At 45.6% G+C, this 20,943-nt stretch overlaps 2 protein-coding genes, 1 long non-coding RNA gene and 2 pseudogenes across 3 annotated transcripts in view; 2 read left to right on the top strand and 3 right to left on the bottom strand.

Moving 5' to 3' along the window:
- Window positions 1–1,887, bottom strand: part of ARAF (A-Raf proto-oncogene, serine/threonine kinase) — a 30,533-nt gene extending 28,646 nt beyond the window's left edge. Inside the window, exon 1 of the mRNA XM_053294596.1 lies at window positions 1,872–1,887. The gene's annotated coding sequence lies outside the window, so the exon portion shown is untranslated. The remainder of the gene's footprint in view (window positions 1–1,871) is intronic.
- Window positions 1,888–4,428: 2,541 nt separating this feature from the next.
- LOC128344470 (uncharacterized) lies at window positions 4,429–9,863 on the top strand. Its single transcript, XM_053294610.1, has 3 exons — window positions 4,429–4,447; window positions 7,565–7,608; window positions 8,586–9,863. The coding sequence occupies exon 3, from the start codon at window positions 8,650–8,652 to the stop codon at window positions 9,547–9,549; it is 900 nt and encodes a 299-aa protein (XP_053150585.1). The 5' UTR covers window positions 4,429–4,447; window positions 7,565–7,608; window positions 8,586–8,649; the 3' UTR covers window positions 9,550–9,863.
- A 1,021-nt stretch (window positions 9,864–10,884) lies between these two features.
- On the bottom strand, window positions 10,885–12,131 carry LOC128344471 (uncharacterized). The gene is made up of 2 exons (XR_008315870.1): window positions 11,397–12,131; window positions 10,885–11,024 (listed from the first exon to the last, which is right to left on the bottom strand). It is a non-coding gene; the product is annotated as an uncharacterized LOC128344471 (long non-coding RNA).
- A 1,127-nt stretch (window positions 12,132–13,258) lies between these two features.
- LOC128343736 (serine/threonine-protein kinase ICK-like) lies at window positions 13,259–14,611 on the bottom strand (annotated as a pseudogene).
- A 4,677-nt stretch (window positions 14,612–19,288) lies between these two features.
- Window positions 19,289–20,641, top strand: LOC128343735 (serine/threonine-protein kinase ICK-like; annotated as a pseudogene).
- Window positions 20,642–20,943: the final 302 nt, after the last annotated feature.

The raw sequence follows: 20,943 nt of genomic DNA, 5'->3' as shown, positions 1-20,943 counted from the left end.
CTTGGACCAATCACTCAGCCTAAACCCCTTGACAGGGTAGGTTGTTGTGAGGACAAAATGGGATCAAAATGGTTGTTGTGGGGACAAAATTGAGATACAATTGCCCCAGGCTCTTGAGCTCCTCAGACTCAGAGGAAAGGTATAGAATACATACTGAGCAGTGTGACTTTCTACGGGAGCTTCCACTAGTACAGATGTTGCTGCACGTGGCGGGCGGTGGAGGTGCTGGCTCCTGATAAGCTTTATTGGGGAGTCTGTTTATTGTTTCTTGCATTTATTTCCTGGCTTTTCTCTGAGTCATTCAGAACAACACTGTGGTATCATAGTGTTGAGAGGTGTGAGGTATGTCTACTTTTCACAAACAGCAGAAGACACATGATAGGATGCTTAACCACAGCCCTCTCCAAAAATCCCTGCACTTGGAGAACTAGATGTCAGCCTAGCCCTTCTTCCTCTGCACATGCTAGTTTTCTACCTGGGGGGAACATTCCATCCTGTGAGCCTCCAGGCCAGCTGCAGGAGAGCAGGCCAGACACAGCAGGTTTACCTCCCCATCTGTTTTTGTGAGACTTGAGAGCTCACCTTGTTTGGGCTGAGAGGTTGTTATTGCTGCTCTGTGGCTTGGCAACAAAACTGAAACCGTTTCCAAAGTGGTTCGCATAGCCAGAGGAATGAGAAGATGGTTGCCTGTTGGCTCATGATTTAATAAGAAACACAAGGGAGACACCAGCAACAGTCACTGGGCAGATGCTATGCTAAATTGAAAGAGGTATTTGCTACCCTGGCTAAATATAAAGAGAGCCATACCTTCAAAAGTGGCCTCCTTGTTCAGTTAGCAGGAGTCGGACACTTGCCTAATGTCACCCGCTGAGTTTCAAAGCTGAGTATGGATCTGAGCCTGGGCTTCCTATATCGAAAGCCAACACTGATTTTATTTATTTTATTACAATTCTGACCTGCCTTCCATCCATCTTGGAATTCGAGGCAGCATGCAAGGGGTTGGCAGGTGGTCACCCATCCAGGCAACAGCCAGAACTAGACTTGTTTAGCTTCAGCAAGCAAGGTGGCTGTGTCATATGCTATCAGGTCATGCCCTGGGACTAATGCCTCATATGCAGAGTCGGGTAGAGTTTCCTTACTGGAATGATAGAATCATAGTTTTGAAATGGGCCAATCCCCTAGCAGTATCCTGCACACCTCTATATGCAGCCCAGGTCACAAGGTATCTGTCATGGTCTGGCACACTGCTGGAATATGTTGCTGGCTGCAGCGTATTTCTCCAAGTCATTCATTTGCCACCATTATGGGACAAGAAGGAATGTAATATGATCTCTTATCAACTGTTGTACAACAGAGTTACCAGCTGCAATGCAGTGAGCAGGAAGAAGACATACAAAATGAATAGCATTAGCAAGCTGGAACTCTCAAGAAAGGTGATGATCACCTCCTTTGGTCTGTCCTCATCATCTGAGAATAAGATGAGATTCAGGAGCGAACTGTGTTTGTACACTGAGATATCTGCTTTACTGCCATGATGTCTGCAAAGCTGAAAACGAAGGTCTTACCAAATAGTGGAGGAAGAACTGAATGTTACATGCCAATGAGTAGTGTAGTAGTAGTAGTAGTAGTAGTAGTAGTAGTAAATAATAAGCAATATTTGTTACCTGCCCCATAACAAATTGTTCTCTGGGTTGCTCACACAACACAGCATTAAAACACACCATGAAAACACATGAAATCACCACACCCACACCCACTGTTAGGGGTTCATAGACTTGGGTGCCCCGGTGTCATTGGACTATGACTCCCTTCATCCTCAGCTGCAGTGATCAAAGTGTTCTTTAGTGTGGTGCATATCAGAGATGGCATACTTCGAAGGGATAACTGAAGCGCTGCCAGACAGAGGAAAGACTGCTTGCACTACCCATTTATTCCAGACTTGATCTATTAGACTCCATGAAGTTGCTGTCCAGCAAGTTGTGGATTCATGCCCATCAACTGCTAATTGTCGTTCTTCTGATCACATGATGCTGACGCTGCTGTCCATATTAGGAAGAAACAGTGGATCCCATGTGTGTTTTCTTATAGGTAAACCCAAAGAACTCACTGGTTAACAACAATGGCTTATGTTTGTATCTGCTGCTTGGTCTGGGGGTTAGTGAGGTGAACATGGCAACTGTTGCTAAGCCCTGAGACTGATAGGGAGAGTTCCATGGAGCTCAGAACCTTGGAAGTAGAGTCAGTTGGATGTTAACTGCTAAGGAAGAAGCTGGCAGGAAGGGACCCAAACTGCAAGATAGTAAACTCTAACTGGTCATGCTTTGAAATATGTGTTTCTCTGAAAGGATCACATTCTGTTTCATTTCTTTTTCTTGGTTAAACAATAAATCCTCTTTATTTTTAAAATATTTGGACTTCTTCTATTGGAGTAATAGCCCATGCCTAAACCCTTTCCCCACTATCAAGTACAGTATCCTCTATAATAAAATGCTTAGGTGTGCGCCCGTGTCTTTCTCGGCTATTCTGGGCATGCGCGGAGCGCATGCCCAGAACATCCGAGAAAGATACGGCCGCAGAGACACGGTGGCCATGTTGAGGAGGGCAGAGACGGCCGAAGAACGGGCTACGGGGAGGGCAGAGGCGGCAGCGGCGGGACCGGCCCTGCCACTGGAACATACGAGGCAGCGGCGGCGGGGAGAAAAGACACCAGAGGCGGGGAGAAAAGAGAGGGGCGGTGGTGGCCCCGGCGGCGAGACTGAGCCCGCTGGCGGCCGCGGCGGGGAGATTAGGCCCGCTGGCAGTGGCGGCGGCAGGGAGACTAGGCCCGCTGGCGGCGCCGGCCGCGGTGGGGGGACTGGGCCCGCTGGTGGCCGTGGCGGAAGGACTGGCGCCGCTGGCGGCGGCGGCCACAGCGCGGGGACTGAGCCCGCTGGCGGCGGCTGCCGCAACGGGGGACTGGGCCCGCTGGCGGCGGCGGCCGCACTCAGCCCCGCCGGCCACAACAACGGCCGGGGCCACCCAAGGAGAGGATTGGGCTTTGGAGCCCTCCCGCCGCATCGGTGGGTGGCCCAGGCCACGGAGGAGCGCCTGCATGCCGCCAGCTGTGGTCGACCTGCGCCGGGTCTTCTGAGGCCCCACCCCACGGCCAGTCAACCTCTGCTGGGCCTCCTCCAGGCCCCAACTCGCGGCGAGCCCAGGTGCCGCGTCCTGTTTCGGGCTGCACGTGGTCACGGTAGGCTGAGTGCAGTTCAGGTGGTTAAAGAGTGAGAACTGGGTGGGAGAGTCTTCAGCCCTCTCTGTGCATGATTAAAAGTAAAACGGGGATTCGGAAACACAGTGGTGTCTTTGAGAAAACCAGGGGCTGGTGGTGCCTTTCCTGAGTTAATCAACACAGGCTGCAAAGGTGATTCTGTGAAGGTGCCATGCATCTCAAGGTAGGGAGAGTCTGGTGGGTGTGTGGGAGGAAGCTTTCCCATGCTGTTTTGTAAGTTTGATATTCCTTATGGCAACCCCAAACATTAGTGAGTTCCTTTCCCGTCATCGTCGCTGGCACAGATTGCACTGGGCTCCTTGGCCCCAGACCCTGAGCCCCGCAAAGGAGGGATCAGCAAAGAACTGAATGTGACGGAGATGGGGGGGCGGGAGAAGAGAGAAAGTTAGCTGGCCCCAAAGGTCTACTAGCGCCCGTTAATGTAATGGGCTTAAAGTTACTAGTCTATTATAAGAGGGGACTAGTGCTGAAGATAAATGGTGGCAGCACCAGATATAGAAACCATTACATACTCTCCTGAGTGTGACAGGGTTGTGGCTTTTGCATTCATCAGTCTCAGTGGGGCTTACATCTGAGCAAACAATGGGCAGCTTCCAGATTACCTTATCATGACTAAATACCATTGCAACCAATGAGACAAGTTAATCATGACTGGCTTAAATCCCACTAATTTCAATGGGACTTAGTCATGACTCATGACTAGCTTAGTCTGCATGCTGCCTACTATGTTTAGTAGCAATAAACATTTACCCTGCCAGCATCTTCATTCCACTCTGAAAGGCCCTCACTTAATCATTTGCTTGCCTGATCCTGGAACAGCCATAACAGCTTTTTATGTTCTTATCCCAGTGTTCCCATTCCAGGAAAGATTTCATTGTCCAATCAGAAAACTCTCGAGCAAATATGAGATGAGTTGCCTGATCCTGAAAAACTGTAGATAGCATAAGCCAGCTTGCACTGAGGAAGCTCCCCTGACTCTCCTTACACTTTCTCAACTTTAAAACAGCAATGAATGGGGTTTCTCTTTTCATGCACATCCCATCAGGTGCCCTGTGTTAACCACAATTGCAATCAGCTGTGCTCTTTTGCCTTTGATTGACATATGAGCTGTGGGAAGTATAAAACATCCCTTGATAGACAAGCTTGCTTATTGTCTTCTCTTTATCCACCAAGCAGGTGAGTGATTGGGTGTGTGAGCGCTAGCTGGATAATTATTGGTGTCGCTTGTTACTAGTGAGTATTTTGACTGAATGATGGAGACTTTCTGGTTCTTGAGTCTTTTAAGCCATGGAAGGATTTGTTTCCTTTCATCCTGTCTCTTTAGGTAACTTCTGAAGTGTGCTCTCCTTTATTACTTCCTTGTTGGTTTCCTTCTCTGACACTATCTGTAATCTGTTTCCAGGTAGTTTACTACATGAATGCAAGCAGGCATGCGTACTTGAAAATAAGTGCTTGTGAGTTTCTAGTTAGCGTGCCTGAGACTAATGCCTTAAGAAGATCTTCTGAGAACAGCTGGAGAGCCAAGTTGCCTATCCTTGCTCTAGACTATGGTGCAATATTGGGAAATGGTTTTGAAGATTACTTAATCTATGGCCTGCCTAGCCTGAAAGCTTCATGAGAGTTAAACTTAAAAAGCTTTTAAAGCAATGCACTTGGTTCTGGTTTTGTACTGGGCTACTCAGTTCCCATCTGCATCTTCATCACCTGGCCCAAATAGGTAGTAATACTTAAATCTCTGGGGAAGAACCTTCAAAGCTGTAGGGCATGCAGTTGATCCTGACAAATTGTTCATACAATGGTAGGGGAGGGGTACTCTAGGTTGCTCCTTAGGAAGGAGGCATAAGTCAGTCTACAAAGTGAAACTGAAGTCATGCAGAACTTATAGGCTAGTATTGGCTAGTTCATGCTGACTCTGCTCTTCAGTCATGAAGAGGATAAACCTGGCTAAAAGGAAAGAAAACTTAAGCTGGGGACTGTCCTTGCTGATATGAGTCCTGAAAAGAGACATGGACATCCTTGTGCCAGCTTACACCAGAGTCTGGTGATCCATGTGCAGCAACCTATCGGGAATCTGATAAACCTTCTGGTGCCTTCCTTCCTTCCTGGGATTATGGAAATGGATGTCCTGTCAGTCCACAGTGCATGGCTGGTGGACTGGCTGTGTCTGGCTCATGGGTTGCATGTTCTGCAGGCCTGCTCTGTTGGGAGCAGTAACCCAGCTTGTAGTAAATTGATAGTGGTGGTGACTTGGGGTTGGGGCTGTTGGGTTGACAGTAGTGGAAGTGTGCTCCTCTGCTTTCAGATGAATGGTATCCTTTGAAGAGAGGATGGGCAGCTGGCAGTCCCCAGGCGGCCCTAACCAACTTGCTTGGCTTACGTTCATTTTTCATTCAGAAAAGCAATGGGGTTCTGTTCTGGATAAACTATTACTAATGAGTTCTGTAGAGACAAAAGGCCCCAACCAGTTCTTTAAAGGGAGCTTCAGTAAGCTTACTAAGTGCTTGGTGCATTAGAGTTAACATGCATAGATGTGAACTCCAGTTCAGTGATGCCAATGCTCATCTAGAGCCTGAGCCAGGGCTGGACTAATCTAGACCTTGGAAGAGCTCTTAAACCATGGTCCCAAGAATCCAGTTGGCCTAGAGTATCCCACTCCACCTTACTGGGGGGCAGCAGTGGCTCATGATGATATGCTGCATTCTCAAATGGTATTGGCAGCACGAACCCCACACTGGTGCCCACTCCAGTGTTTTGGAATGGCCCTTATGAAGCTGCCCCAAGGGCTGGCTGATCTAGCCTGGTACTATGTACTTTGATTGTTCGTGGATCTTCAGTGTCTTTAGTAGAGGCCTTTCCTAGCTGTGCTCTTGGATGTTCTGCCTGGAGATGGCAAGGACTGAACCTAGATTCTGAACCTTGTGCTCTGAGCTATGGCCTGTGAGCTAGGTATTCTTAGTGGGTTCACTCTGCTTAGACGTAGAGTACACCAGGCAGTTCTGGCTATCCTTGGATGCTCTGAAGAAAGTGAGGCAGACAGTACTGTTGGGGCTGTGAATCCTCTGCTCTGGTGAGTCCCAGGAAACTGTCAGCCCTCTGGATTTGACCTTGCTCCACAGGATGATCAGGGGCGCATCTAGGGTGGGGCAGGCAGGGCACGTGCCCCGGGCGCCACTTGAAGGGGTGTGCCATTTCATAAAATTAAAAAATGGCTGCTGAAAACACAATGGCCACTGCACATGCTCAAATAGCCTCTGTGAGGCCCTAGGCCAGGCCAGGCAGAGGCCATTTGAGCATGCATGGTGGCCATTTTGTTTTTAGCGGCCATTTAAATAAAAATTAAAAATGGACACAGCACATGCTAAAATGGGCCCTGCGAGGCCCTAGAAGGCAGCAGGGAGAGGGGGGACCTTTGCAGACCTCCCCCACAGCCTTTAGGAAGCTCCCCGAAGGGACTACAGGTATTATTTTTAATTCAATATAATATAAATAACTGTACACATATTCATTTTGGCACTATGTACAGAGAATCAGGGCTTGTGAATAATGAGCTGAAGCTTATGAGCTAGGATTGTATTCATTTGCTCTTACTTTGTTTGTTGTGATGAGTGAGTTAAATGTGATGTCTTAATAATATGGCTACTAATGGTGAGTTTGTCTTTGAATCAGTGTGAAATCCTTAGTATTAAGACCCACTGGAAGTTTCTTGCTCTCTTTCTCTCATTTTAACTGTCTTTCTGAAATACTAGAATATATTCCAAGCAGTGACACAGTTTACTCTGCATATCCTTTAATTATTTTCAGAGTATCTGGGAAAAGTCAAATTCTCCATTTATTTTTAAAACTTATGTAATAGTGATGCTACAATGCATAGTAGAGAATTAGACAGGCACTTCTGTTTAGTTTTCTAAGTATACCTCCACATCGTATTTGGGTATTTCATGAGCCCCAGCATACTGAAATTTGTAGTTTCCCAGCATTTTTTGGTCTGGCTATGTCCACTGCTAAATAATTTTTGAAATACTAAAAAGATTAATGAGCTTGACTTGTATTTTTTCAGCTGATATTATGATAAAGTTATCTGAAAGATGGGTGTCAGATGTTTGGACAGGGGGCGCAATTTCATTGCTTGCCCTAGGCACTATTTTTCCTAGATACGCCACTGAGGATGATAGTTTAGGATCTGACCCCTGCACAGGATAGAACAGATCAGCCTGTCTCCACTTGTTGCTGAGATGCTAAATTATTGCATTATTCAGAGTTGCACACAAACTTTACATCTCTCATTTTTTTTAGCTTGCCGATATTGGGCTGCAAGAATGGCAGAAGCTTTCGAAATGGTTTGTATAAAATTGCTTGGTTTGAAGGCAAGTGGGACTGTGGCTGAGTTCTGTGGCCCATACATGTTTGGGCCATGCAACTGGGCCTTGTGTTAAGCTTGAGAAGCATCCTTTGAAGGGAGTGGTGGTGGGGACATGCTTCACCCTTTCCCCTCACAAAAATATATCTAAGCACATGTATATATTAGGGTAGCATTCTCTACTGCTTCTACTGTTGTGATCTCAAAAGCCACCTTTTCACTCTAGAGAAGGAATGCTAAAAATTTGGAGGCATGGGTTCAGAAGACCATTTTGCTCTGGGTCCCCTATCTGTGGGCCTTAAAGCTGCATGCTTGCATGTATAATTTGGTCCCCAGAATTAAGTGTTGGGGTTAACTTATTTCAGTGGGCCGGAGGTTGATTGGGGTGAGGGAGAGAAGACATTGGCCAGGAACTGACCACTCACATCATGGCATAGCTTCTTTCCTAATCTCTGGAGAAGTTAACTTATAACTGCCTATATAGCTTCAGATACTGGCAAGTTGATTTTGCCTCTTAACAGGCCAAATTGCTTCATCTGAGGCAGGTTGGACTCCCAGATGCTTGCACTGGGACATATAGGCTGCCATTCTAAGCACACATGCATGGAAGGAGGTTTTATTGAACTTCCTGAAGCTTGTTTTCTCATTAACATCATGGACCCATGCATGCTCACCTGAAAGTATGTCTCTTGTATAAAGCATACTTAAACATGTGCAGAGTGTTCCTTTTGGGTCCTTCAGCATGGGGAGCAGGAGTTGTTGCACTGGACATAAGAAGCATATGGTCAGATGCTGTCCATGGACATTCTGAACAAGGGAATTGCATAAGTACTTCAACTTAAAAGCCAGAGATAAGTGGGAAGATGGGGGAGATGATAGGTATGTCTATGACATGGGCATGAGTAATTCCCTTAATATGTGCTCACATCTCCTACCATATCAGTTCTCTTCCTGTAGGGAACTGAAAGGACTGGGTCAACTCGAAGCCTTCATTCATGCAGAAGAAGGGGTGGCTTTCCAGATGGACAACCTCATGTTCTGGGACTCGCTGGGCAGAGACGATAGCCGGGCAATCCAGGGTGATGTTGAAAAGAAGATGTCAAGCAAGTTCCGCATCACACTTCTGCCCTCTGAAAAAATTCTGCTGAGAGACTGGGTTGGTGGGTACCTTGCCCTGAGGCCTATTGGTAGATGCCAAAGCCATCCCATTTTGCCTGTCCAGTACTCAGAACATTCATCCTTGCAATTTGAAGTATTTCATAGAGACAATAAGGTAGCTTTCCGGGCCTGTAATGGTCTCTTCTTGGCTAGAGTCTACAGGAATTTCCACACCATTGAAGCGGCCAAGCATTCTGCGGATGACAGCTGTTATTTCCAGCCTGTGATTGGTGACCTCATTAGCCCCAGCTTTGAAATATTAAGTGTGACCCTGAGTGACCCCTCCAATGTGAATTGCTACCGCTGTCTCTTAAAGAAGGAGACCTATATCAACAGAAGTGAGATACCACAGAGCCACATCTTCACCATGACTTGGGAAACCCAAGTTGCTGACAGAGTTTTCTGGAATTCCCTGTGGGGGGTTGGTGTGGCAACTTCTCATCAATTTAAAATCATGGACATGACTGCTATACTGGAGTACAGCCAGGACAATGAGAGGGCTGTCACTGTGGTGAGGAGTATTTATGAGACCTGCACAAAGCAAGTGGTGGTTCCTCCCAAGATGAAAGCCACAGCCCACCTTGTGGCTAACAAGCGCAATGCTACTGCCATGCACTTCACGGCGATAATCCGAAAGGTGATGTCTAATGGGCATGTAATTAACATGCATCAGCGTGGTGCCTGGAGTGGGCTCATCTATCTTGATGTCCATCTGGAGATCACAATAGAAGAACAACTTGGTGAGTCATGTATAGCCATGTGAAGCTACGGGACTGGTATCTTCCAAGGGGAACTGAGGATCAGGCTGTGTATGGACTTCACTTCTGAGGAAATGCAATTGATGGGGTTGCAGGCCTTCCTGGCTTGGTCCCTTGTATGATGCTGTTCCTTTGAAGAGGAGTTCCCTTCTGGTCTAGGTGGGAGGTGATTCCCTCCTGGGCCATCTGTGGTATTTCCTGTTTGCCTTCAAGTGTCTGAAAGAAGCAATTCCCTTTCCTTATTCCAGGAGGAAGAGGTTTTATATTGCAGCACAGTTGAGAGAAAACTTAAATAAAATCACCACATTGTCTTCCAAAACACCTGTAATGTCTTCCAAAATGCCTGTAAATGCCTGTAATCTGTAGGTGGCAATTGCAGCAGGAGTGGCATTTAGAGTTCTGGAGAGGGAAGGTTTATAGCAAGGTTCAAAGGCTTGCTTATAAGTGACTTCAAGGCTTATATGCGCGGAAACCCGGGGTATGTAAAGAACACTTCTACCTGTACTTACAGTACAAAAGAACATTATCAGTAGGGTTATAGCAGTTGGCCCACTTAATTGTTGAACAGCTCTTTGGTGTCTGGGACCAGTAAGCCACCATGGAGCATCCTTGTCTGCTTGTGTGCCCTTGGAAACATGGGGAGGGGTATTGCTGAGGATAGCTGCCCCATGAGGCAGGGTGAGGTGATAGCACCACAGGGAAGTGATTGCAGCTACCCCACCCTATGGGTGTTGCCTCACCTGCCTGGCCCTGCTCTCTTCCCTTGCCTGTGTCACCCAGTGGCAGAGTAATGGAGAGGCAAAGTAAGCATTTGCCTACAGTGAGGAGTGGCAATTTTTGCAGCTCCTCTCTGTGGGCAGTAGTGGCTGCAGTGGGGGAGAGAAGAAAATCCTCCCCTTTGCCCTCTAAAGAATGCTGCCACCTGCGGGAGGGGAGAACAATGGGAAAATCCTGTGAGGTAAACCCACCAGCACCCAACACAGATCGTTCTCAAAGAATCTGACATTAGCCAAAGCATCCCACAGGGCACAAGACTGGTGTGTGTGTATATAAAATAAAAATGCCTATAATCCATCCTACTTTGAGGAGAATACAGCAAGAAAGAGGTAGCGACTGACAAAATGAGGAACATTACTCAACGTTATCCTACTGAAATTAAAAGCACTTGTTAAAGAATATCTAATGTCCTTTTAATTCCAATGAGACTACTTTGAGTAAGCCATTATCCTACCAGTCATCAACCATAGATTTCTTCTGCGCTCAGAGGCTATATCATGTGTTTACAACTTTTAAAATACACCACTTTTTAGATAGAAGGAAAAGAGGCAGACTCGAAGAAGTATCATTAAAACATGCCACAACTTTATTCAGAGGAAGACGCATCAAGGCAAGAAGAGTTCATATCAGCTCCTCAGAGCTCTACTAAGAAAACACATCCTGGAAAGCTAGGAGGAGGGCTGCTGCTCGAGGCCTGTATCACCTGAGTGAAGAAAGGGGAGAAAGAAATAAGGGCTCCTATAGATTTCCATCCCTTAAAAGAGTTGGGGTTTCAAGAATTGGGGGGCTTTTGTTCTCTAGGGAGCTCATAAAGCAGAGCATGAGTAACTATATATGGTAAGAAGGTGCAATTCAGAGGGTTAAGGCCTACTATTTCAGTCAGATTGGCTTAAGGCCTACTGCTATCTTGCTGTTAACACCATCCTGAAGGAAATTAAACCAAGCAGGAGAACTGTGAGGCTTATGGGAAATGAATCTGAAGTTTTGGACATGATGGATATAGCATTTATTTTTAATTATTGCTGTATGTTTTTTTTTTTTAAAGTAGTACAGATTCAAAGTGAACACAAATTACCTGCTGCTTGTTGTGTCTTAACTGACTGCTGAATAATCATAAGATGGGATCACTGCTGCACATCTAAGAATGGAGGCCAGGCTGCCCACAATCTCTGTTAGAGTCCATCTGATACTGCTAAAGTACTTTATGAAATCTGTCAGCCTTCCAGAAGACCTTCTAGTTAAATCATCCTGTTGGCACTACCAAGAGGGAAGTCAGTGGGCAAATATGCTATCCCATATTCTACAAATGTACTCTGCCTTCTCTAGAGGAACAAATCCATGATTGGCTCCTTGAATGGGATGCCAGCCAAGATACCGTTTGGTCCAACATTCAAAGTTCTCCCTGTGGTATCCTCACTCCAAGAAAAACAGATCCACTTTGCAGTACATACTCAACCTCACCAGTGCACCATGAAGGAAGGCGTTTACCAGTTTGTTTTTAAACCGTGCCCTCAGCATAGCTTGAGGGTAGATTTCACAAAGTTTCTGTGGAACAGTGCCTCTGCCCCTATGGCCAGGGACAAGTAGAGGACATTAAACATTACATCCTACACTGCTCCTTTTATGGAACAATAAGAGAAAGAACATTGGGTCATTCATAAATTCATTGGTTCTGGAACAGAATATGTTAATTACTTGCTGGCCGATGTGTTTTATGTCAGTTATCAAGTGGCCATTTTGGCTTTAATGTCTTTTAAAATTAGGAATCTGCGAAAACCTAAAATTAGGTATCTGCTAGCTCTGCTATTAAGTTGTAGTTCCAGAACTAGCTCTATTATTTGAGTTGTACCCATCAGAGTTGTAACCACAGTCGGGTATTTAGGATTATATCTCTATTTTAATGCATGCTGTTTAGCTAGTTATGTTTTTACTGTCTTATGTCCTCTGTTTTTCTTTAAGCATGATGTATTGACTATTATGTTTTGTTTTTTAATGTGGGTTATGACCTGTGGTTACAACAAACGTACTTACTAACTAATATATGATGTGCCTGCTTTTGGTTGTAAGGTTTTAAACTTCTTTCTAAAAAACAAATCAGGTCCCATTTTAAATCTTTTGTACACAGCTTGTTAAATACTTCAAATGAATCTGCCACTTCTTCAAGAAGATCACTACAGATTCCTGCCAACTTTCCCTTTACTTCATGTAATCTTCCTCCTTCACACTCCATCTCTTTGATGCTTTTTCAAATGTAGGCAGGAAGACATAAAGATCTTCACCAGGGCACTTTCCAGACTAGACCCTACAATGGGGTCAAGACGTATCTCGGAAGAGTTTTTCCACACTTCTTGCATCGTGACACCGCAGTCCGTATGTAGACAGCAGAGTACCGTTCACATTTCTAATGCCTTGCTTTGAATTAAATCACTGCGATATAGAGCTAGGACATCGTATATCCAGCGTGGAAAAGTTGGTGTTTTGGGGGGTTGTTAGTTGCTGCAAGACTGCTCCCTCTGCTGTTTACGTTTTGAATGCAACTTGCCCAAACAGAGGCATTTTGCTGCTGATGAGCAGCTAGTCTGGAAGTGCCCAGGTGTATATGCTGTAAAATCTTTTGGTGTCACTCTCTTTGTTGAAACTTTAGCTGCAGTAATTCTTTTTCTTCCTGAGCTGTAGGCTTTTCCAGTTCCAAATGCAATTTTTCTTCAAGTAATCTCACAAACCAGGTTGTTGTTGTTGGTTGTTTATTTATTTATTCAATTTCTATAGCGCCCTTCCAAAAATGGCTCAGGGTGGTTTACACAGAGAAATAATAAATAAATAAGATGGATCCCTGTCCCCAAAGGGCTCACAATCTAAAAGAAACATAAGATAGACACCAGCAACAGTCACTGGAGGGATGCTGTGCTGGGGGTGGAGAGGGCCTCAAGATGCTTCTTATGCTTCAAGAAGGAGTTTTAAGAGAACCTGCTGAGGCAGCTTGCTGTGAATATTGGGCAAAACCACCTGACTAGGCTTGTCCTCTCTTAATGGTCACTCATGGAGGAGTCTGCTTTGTATGGATATATCAAGAGGTGGGAAGGCTGGTTTGGTTGGACAAAAGGATAACTTGCAGTTTAGGTGGAGGCTGTGCAGGCAGGATGGGTTTCATGTGGACTTGTACTCAATTGGGAAGGTCTCTGTTGCTTTCCCAGCTCCTAAATGCAGCAAGAGGTGCTCAGTGCTTGGCCAGCCTATAAGTAAGGATATTGAAGTGCCTGGCTCACTGTTGGTCACTTTTTCGGGTCCCACTGCAGCATGTCTCTCATGAGTTGTATTGCCTCACTGCTTGTGTTGGGGACGAGAGTCTTCAGGTTATCTGGTATGCACCAAGGCCACTGGAAATTCATGGCACCTGCAAGCTGTTAACCTTCAGGCCAGTCATTCCTTTTTGGTGTCCCCAGTACCTGGTAAATCTGTCCCCAGTACTTGGCACCTGAAAAGAGTGGCCTAAGGATGTAAACCTCTGCCATTATGCAACCAACAGCCCAGATATCAATGGGAGAACTATAGTTAGTGGATCTCAAGAGCACTTCAGGAGTACCACCATGTGGATACATAGTTTGTGTAGGGAGGCCTAACCCTATGTTCCTATGCAAGTCCAAAGTCGGCTTTATTCACAAGTTCTGGTCCTGTGCAAAAGAGATTTTTGGGTTTCAAGACTGTGAAAGAATCATTGTTTATGGATAAATGCAAGCCCTTGAAGAATCTGATAAATAATGTTTCTGATGGTAGATTCTGGAAACAATTTATTCCTTTCTTTCACTAACTGATAAAGGTTCTCCTTCATGTAAGGTAAAGTGTGCCGTCGATTTTGACTTCTGGCGCCCACAGAGCCCTGTGGTTTTCTTTGGTAGAATACAGGAGAGGTTTACCATTGCCATCTCCCGTACAGTAAGCGATGATGCCTTTCAGCATCTTCCTATATCACCGCTGCCCGATATAGGTGTTTCCCATAGTCTAGGAAACATACCAGCAGGGATTTGAATCCCTGGCAACCTTCAAATTCAAAGTTCAGGTGATCATTTTCTCTTAATTCCTTCAATTTCGCCACATGGGCATTCACGTGTGGAGTTTCTTCAAGGACTTAACTTCTTGAAGATTCATGCATTCTTCCCAGGAGTAAAGAATTTTCTCCACCGCCTCCTTAATGGCAATCAGTTCCTCTGATTCAATACACCTTTCTAGGAAGACAGAACCGTCCGGCCCCTCTCCCAGCTTTTTGATAGTTGTATACCTATTCCCTGGCATGCAAACTGATTTCAATCCTTAGGGTGCACTTTGCTGCAGCTGAAGCATTTCCCCTCAGAGTGAAGCTACTCACTTTTTTGTTGTTGCAGCACAAAGTATCCAGGACCATGTGAATGTTGGTATGGCTCATGTTTTCAAGGCCTGGCTGTTCACTGGGTTAGCACTCGCACCTGCCAGCCCCCACGAGCAGTGGTGGTGCCCCACCCGGCATCTCATGCTGAGGCTCCCCTGACTATGGCACTCTTCTGGCCTCTGCGCACCACTGCAGAAATCGTATATCTTCGTCTATCCCACCACAATGTGGTGTTTGGTCTGAGTCAGGAATGTGTGTAAAGCTTATTTTTAGTTTTTCACTTTAGATGTTACTTTGGCTTGAATAAGTGTACTTATATTTACACTGCCACCAATTATATGACAAAGCCTATAACTCTGGTGGTTTCTTTACCTTGATAACTTTGCAGATGTGAGGAGGGCTTGTCACAGAAATCATCAGCCAGATGTACTTTAAAACAAAATAAGAATATTTATTTAAAGATGTTTTCTGAGGTTTGTTTTCACTATTGATTAGCAGGGCTCAAATCTTGCTTGGTTACAAAGTTGACGGTTTGAACGTCTCACAGCACTTAGTTATTTTGCGTACAATATATAAGGCTTTTCACCTTTGAACCCAGTTCTTTCCCAGAACAATACTTCACAACCCAGTCTTTATTACAGAGCTAATAATCCAGTCCTATTGTGTGTGTGCCTTTTTTAGACCATCTTATTCTCTGAGTCTCAGAACAACTCCTCTTTGAGCCGGTTACTAACCAGACCCAAATCCCCTTCCCTTCCAACTTCTGCCTCTTATGATAGGCAGCTCCAAAGAGTTCTAAGCCAATTTGCGTAAAGGTAGTCCTGCACCATTTCCTCACAGCAACCATGGCTTTCCAGCTGTTGCTGAACTAAACTCCCATCATTCCCAGCCACAGATGGGAGTTGTAGCTCAACAGCTGGAGAACCAAGGTTTCCTACTCCTGTCTAACATGATTACATGATTGTGTGGAGTCTTCTTCTGACTGTGGGCTGGGGAGAGCCTTAATCATTCTGTAATCATGACTGCAATCTGCAGAGAAAGGGAAGATGACTCTCTCTCAGTTTGTATTCCTGATTCTTAATGTCTGTCAATCTCGTCAATGTGCCAGAATAGGTAAACTGTTTGGCAGGGTAGGTTGTTGTGAGGATAAAATGGGGTAGGGAAGAACTGCCAAAATGCCACCCTGAGCTCATCAGAGGAAAGGCAGGATAAAAACATAACAAATAAATGGGTCTGAACAGTATGGGTTTCTGGGGGAGCTTTGGCTTGTGGATTTCCCATTGCTGCTGTATGATGCACCAGCAGGAGTGCAGGTGGGGATTCCTGCTAGCTCCAGCTTTGTTGTGGAGTTTACTTGTTCCTTGCATTTAACATAGGAAACTGCCATATACTGAGTCAGACCATTGGTCTATCTAGCTCAGTATTGTCTTCACAGACTGGCAGTGGCTTCTCCAAGGTTGCAGGAAGGAATCTCTCTCAGCCCTATCTAGGAGATGTTGCCAGGGAGGGAACTTGAAACCTTCTGCTCTTCCCAGAGCGGCTTCATCCCCTGAGGGGAATATCTTGCAGTGCTTACACATCAAGTCTCCCATTCAGATGCAACCAGGGCAGACCCTGCTTAGCTATGGGGACAAGTCATGCTTGCTACCACAAGACCAGCTCTCCTCTCCTTATTTACTGATATCCCTCTGATTCTCTCAGAACAACACTGCGCCACCAGGGGCTCATTTAGTCATAGGAACACAGGAAACTGCCATATACTGAGTCAGACCATTGGTCTATCTAGCTCAGGATTGTCTTCACAGACTGGCAGCGGCTTCTCCAAGGCTGCAGGAAGGAATCTCTCTCAGCCCTATCTTGGAGAAGCCAGGGAGGGAAACTGAAACCTTCTGCTCTTCCCAGAGTGGCTTCATCCCCTGAGGGGAATATCTTGCAGTGCTCACACATCAAGTCTCCCATTCAGATGCAACCAGGGCAGACCCTGCTTAGCTAAGGGGACAAGTCATGCTTGCTACCACAAGACCAGCTCTCCTCTCCTTATTTACTGATATCCCTCTGATTCTCTCAGAACAACACTGCAGCACCACAGCAACCCTGTGAGGTATGTGCTTTTCACAAACAGCAGAGGAGGCAGTTGCTGCCGAGTCTGGGCTGTAGCACTTCGGATTGCAGGTGGGAGTCTCCCATTCTAGTCTCCCATTCAGATGCAACCAGGGCAGATCCTGCCTAGCTAAGGGGACAAGTCATGCTTGCTACCACAAGACCAGCTCTCCTCTTTAGTCCTATTCCCTTAGAATCAAGCAGTTCTATACCTTTAAAAGTCCATAAGATGTCCTGCTGCTGCCACTGTGCACCTCACCCACGAACATACTTGTTTGGCCTGGTCTTCCAAGATTTTTTAAGCTGCTTTTAAGTATTGTAATTGGTTTTAAATGGTTCTAAATTGTTTTGATATTGTCTTAAACAGTGTGCTTTAAATGACATTTGTTTTTAGGTTTTTTTAAACTGGTTGTGCACTGCCCAGAGCCTTTGGATGGGGTGGTCTAGAAATGAGGTGACCTCACAAACAGCAGATGAGGTGGTAAGTCTGAGTCTTGGCAGTTCTGCTGAGGCAGGGCTCAGAGGATGGTCAGGGAGAAGGGCTAGGCTGACATCTAGTTCTCTAAATGCAAGGATTTGTTTTTGGAGAGGGCTGTGGAGAAATATTCCATCATGTGAGCTCCCACCTGCAATCCGAAGTGCTACAGCCCAGACCCGGCAGCAACTGCCTCCTCTGCTGTTTGTGAAAAGCACATACCTCACAGGGTTGCTGTGGTGCTGCAGTGTTGTTCTGAGAGAATCAGAGGGATATCAGTAAATAAGGAGAGGAGAGCTGGTCTTGTGGTAGCAAGCATGACTTGTCCCCATAGCTAAGCAGGGTCTGCCCTGGTTGCATCTGAATGGGAGACTTGATGTGTAAGCACTGCAAGATATTCCCCTCAGGGGATGAAGCCGCTCTGGGAAGAGCAGAAGGTTTCAAGTTCCCTCCCTGGCAACATCTCCTAGATAGGGCTGAGAGAGATTCCTTCCTGCAACCTTGGAGAAGCCACTGCCAGTCTGTGAAGACAATACTGAGCTAGATAGACCAATGGTCTGACTCAGTATATGGCAGTTTCCTATGTTAAATGCAAGGAACAAGTAAACTCCACAACAAAGCTGGAGCTAGCAGGAATCCCCACCTGCACTCCTGCTGGTGCATCATACAGCAGCAATGGGAAATCCACAAGCCAAAGCTCCCCCAGAAACCCATACTGTTCAGACCCATTTATTTGTTATGTTTTTATCCTGCCTTTCCTCTGATGAGCTCAGGGTGGCATTTTGGCAGTTCTTCCCTACCCCATTTTATCCTCACAACAACCTACCCTGCCAAACAGTTTACCTATTCTGGCACATTGACGAGATTGACAGACATTAAGAATCAGGAATACAAACTGAGAGAGAGTCATCTTCCCTTTCTCTGCAGATTGCAGTCATGATTACAGAATGATTAAGGCTCTCCCCAGCCCACAGTCAGAAGAAGACTCCACACAATCATGTAATCATGTTAGACAGGAGTAGGAAACCTTGGTTCTCCAGCTGTTGAGCTACAACTCCCATCTGTGGCTGGGAATGATGGGAGTTTAGTTCAGCAACAGCTGGAAAGCCATGGTTGCTGTGAGGAAATGGTGCAGGACTACCTTTACGCAAATTGGCTTAGAACTCTTTGGAGCTGCCTATCATAAGAGGCAGAAGTTGGAAGGGAAGGGGATTTGGGTCTGGTTAGTAACCGGCTCAAAGAGGAGTTGTTCTGAGACTCAGAGAATAAGATGGTCTAAAAAAGGCACACACACAATAGGACTGGATTATTAGCTCTGTAATAAAGACTGGGTTGTGAAGTATTGTTCTGGGAAAGAACTGGGTTCAAAGGTGAAAAGCCTTATATATTGTACGCAAAATAACTAAGTGCTGTGAGACGTTCAAACCGTCAACTTTGTAACCAAGCAAGATTTGAGCCCTGCTAATCAATAGTGAAAACAAACCTCAGAAAACATCTTTAAATAAATATTCTTATTTTGTTTTAAAGTACATCTGGCTGATGATTTCTGTGACAAGCCCTCCTCACATCTGCAAAGTTATCAAGGTAAAGAAACCACCAGAGTTATAGGCTTTGTCATATAATTGGTGGCAGTGTAAATATAAGTACACTTATTCAAGCCAAAGTAACATCTAAAGTGAAAAACTAAAAATAAGCTTTACACACATTCCTGACTCAGACCAAACACCACATTGTGGTGGGATAGACGAAGATATACGATTTCTGCAGTGGTGCGCAGAGGCCAGAAGAGTGCCATAGTCAGGGGAGCCTCAGCATGAGATGCCGGGTGGGGCACCACCACTGCTCGTGGGGGCTGGCAGGTGCGAGTGCTAACCCAGTGAACAGCCAGGCCTTGAAAACATGAGCCATACCAACATTCACATGGTCCTGGATACTTTGTGCTGCAACAACAAAAAAGTGAGTAGCTTCACTCTGAGGGGAAATGCTTCAGCTGCAGCAAAGTGCACCCTAAGGATTGAAATCAGTTTGCATGCCAGGGAATAGGTATACAACTATCAAAAAGCTGGGAGAGGGGCCGGACGGTTCTGTCTTCCTAGAAAGGTGTATTGAATCAGAGGAACTGATTGCCATTAAGGAGGCGGTGGAGAAAATTCTTTACTCCTGGGAAGAATGCATGAATCTTCAAGAAGTTAAGTCCTTGAAGAAACTCCACACGTGAATGCCCATGTGGCGAAATTGAAGGAATTAAGAGAAAATGATCACCTGAACTTTGAATTTGAAGGTTGCCAGGGATTCAAATCCCTGCTGGTATGTTTCCTAGACTATGGGAAACACCTATATCGGGCAGCGGTGATATAGGAAGATGCTGAAAGGCATCATCGCTTACTGTACGGGAGATGGCAATGGTAAACCTCTCCTGTATTCTACCAAAGAAAACCACAGGGCTCTGTGGGCGCCAGAAGTCAAAATCGACGGCACACTTTACCTTACATGAAGGAGAACCTTTATCAGTTAGTGAAAGAAAGGAATAAATTGTTTCCAGAATCTACCATCAGAAACATTATTTATCAGATTCTTCAAGGGCTTGCATTTATCCATAAACAATGATTCTTTCACAGTCTTGAAACCCAAAAATCTCTTTTGCACAGGACCAGAACTTGTGAATAAAGCCGACTTTGGACTTGCATAGGAACATAGGGTTAGGCCTCCCTACACAAACTATGTATCCACATGGTGGTACTCCTGAAGTGCTCTTGAGATCCACTAACTATAGTTCTCCCATTGATATCTGGGCTGTTGGTTGCATAATGGCAGAGGTTTACATCCTTAGGCCACTCTTTTCAGGTGCCAAGTACTGGGGACAGATTTACCAGGTACTGGGGACACCAAAAAGGAATGACTGGCCTGAAGGTTAACAGCTTGCAGGTGCCATGAATTTCCAGTGGCCTTGGTGCATACCAGATAACCTGAAGACTCTCGTCCCCAACACAAGCAGTGAGGCAATACAACTCATGAGAGACATGCTGCAGTGGGACCCGAAAAAGTGACCAACAGTGAGCCAGGCACTTCAATATCCTTACTTATAGGCTGGCCAAGCACTGAGCACCTCTTGCTGCATTTAGGAGCTGGGAAAGCAACAGAGACCTTCCCAATTGAGTACAAGTCCACATGAAACCCATCCTGCCTGCACAGCCTCCACCTAAACTGCAAGTTATCCTTTTGTCCAACCAAACCAGCCTTCCCACCTCTTGATATATCCATACAAAGCAGACTCCTCCATGAGTGACCATTAAGAGAGGACAAGCCTAGTCAGGTGGTTTTGCCCAATATTCACAGCAAGCTGCCTCAGCAGGTTCTCTTAAAACTCCTTCTTGAAGCATAAGAAGCATCTTGAGGCCCTCTCCACCCCCAGCACAGCATCCCTCCAGTGACTGTTGCTGGTGTCTATCTTATGTTTCTTTTAGATTGTGAGCCCTTTGGGGACAGGGATCCATCTTATTTATTTATTATTTCTCTGTGTAAACCACCCTGAGCCATTTTTGGAAGGGCGCTATAGAAATTGAATAAATAAATAAACAACCAACAACAACAACCTGGTTTGTGAGATTACTTGAAGAAAAATTGCATTTGGAACTGGAAAAGCCTACAGCTCAGGAAGAAAAAGAATTACTGCAGCTAAAGTTT

This window comes from Hemicordylus capensis, chromosome 2 (assembly GCF_027244095.1).
Source record: "Hemicordylus capensis ecotype Gifberg chromosome 2, rHemCap1.1.pri, whole genome shotgun sequence".
NCBI lineage: Eukaryota > Metazoa > Chordata > Lepidosauria > Squamata > Cordylidae > Hemicordylus > Hemicordylus capensis.
This window is presented reverse-complemented; position numbering and strand designations above follow the sequence as displayed.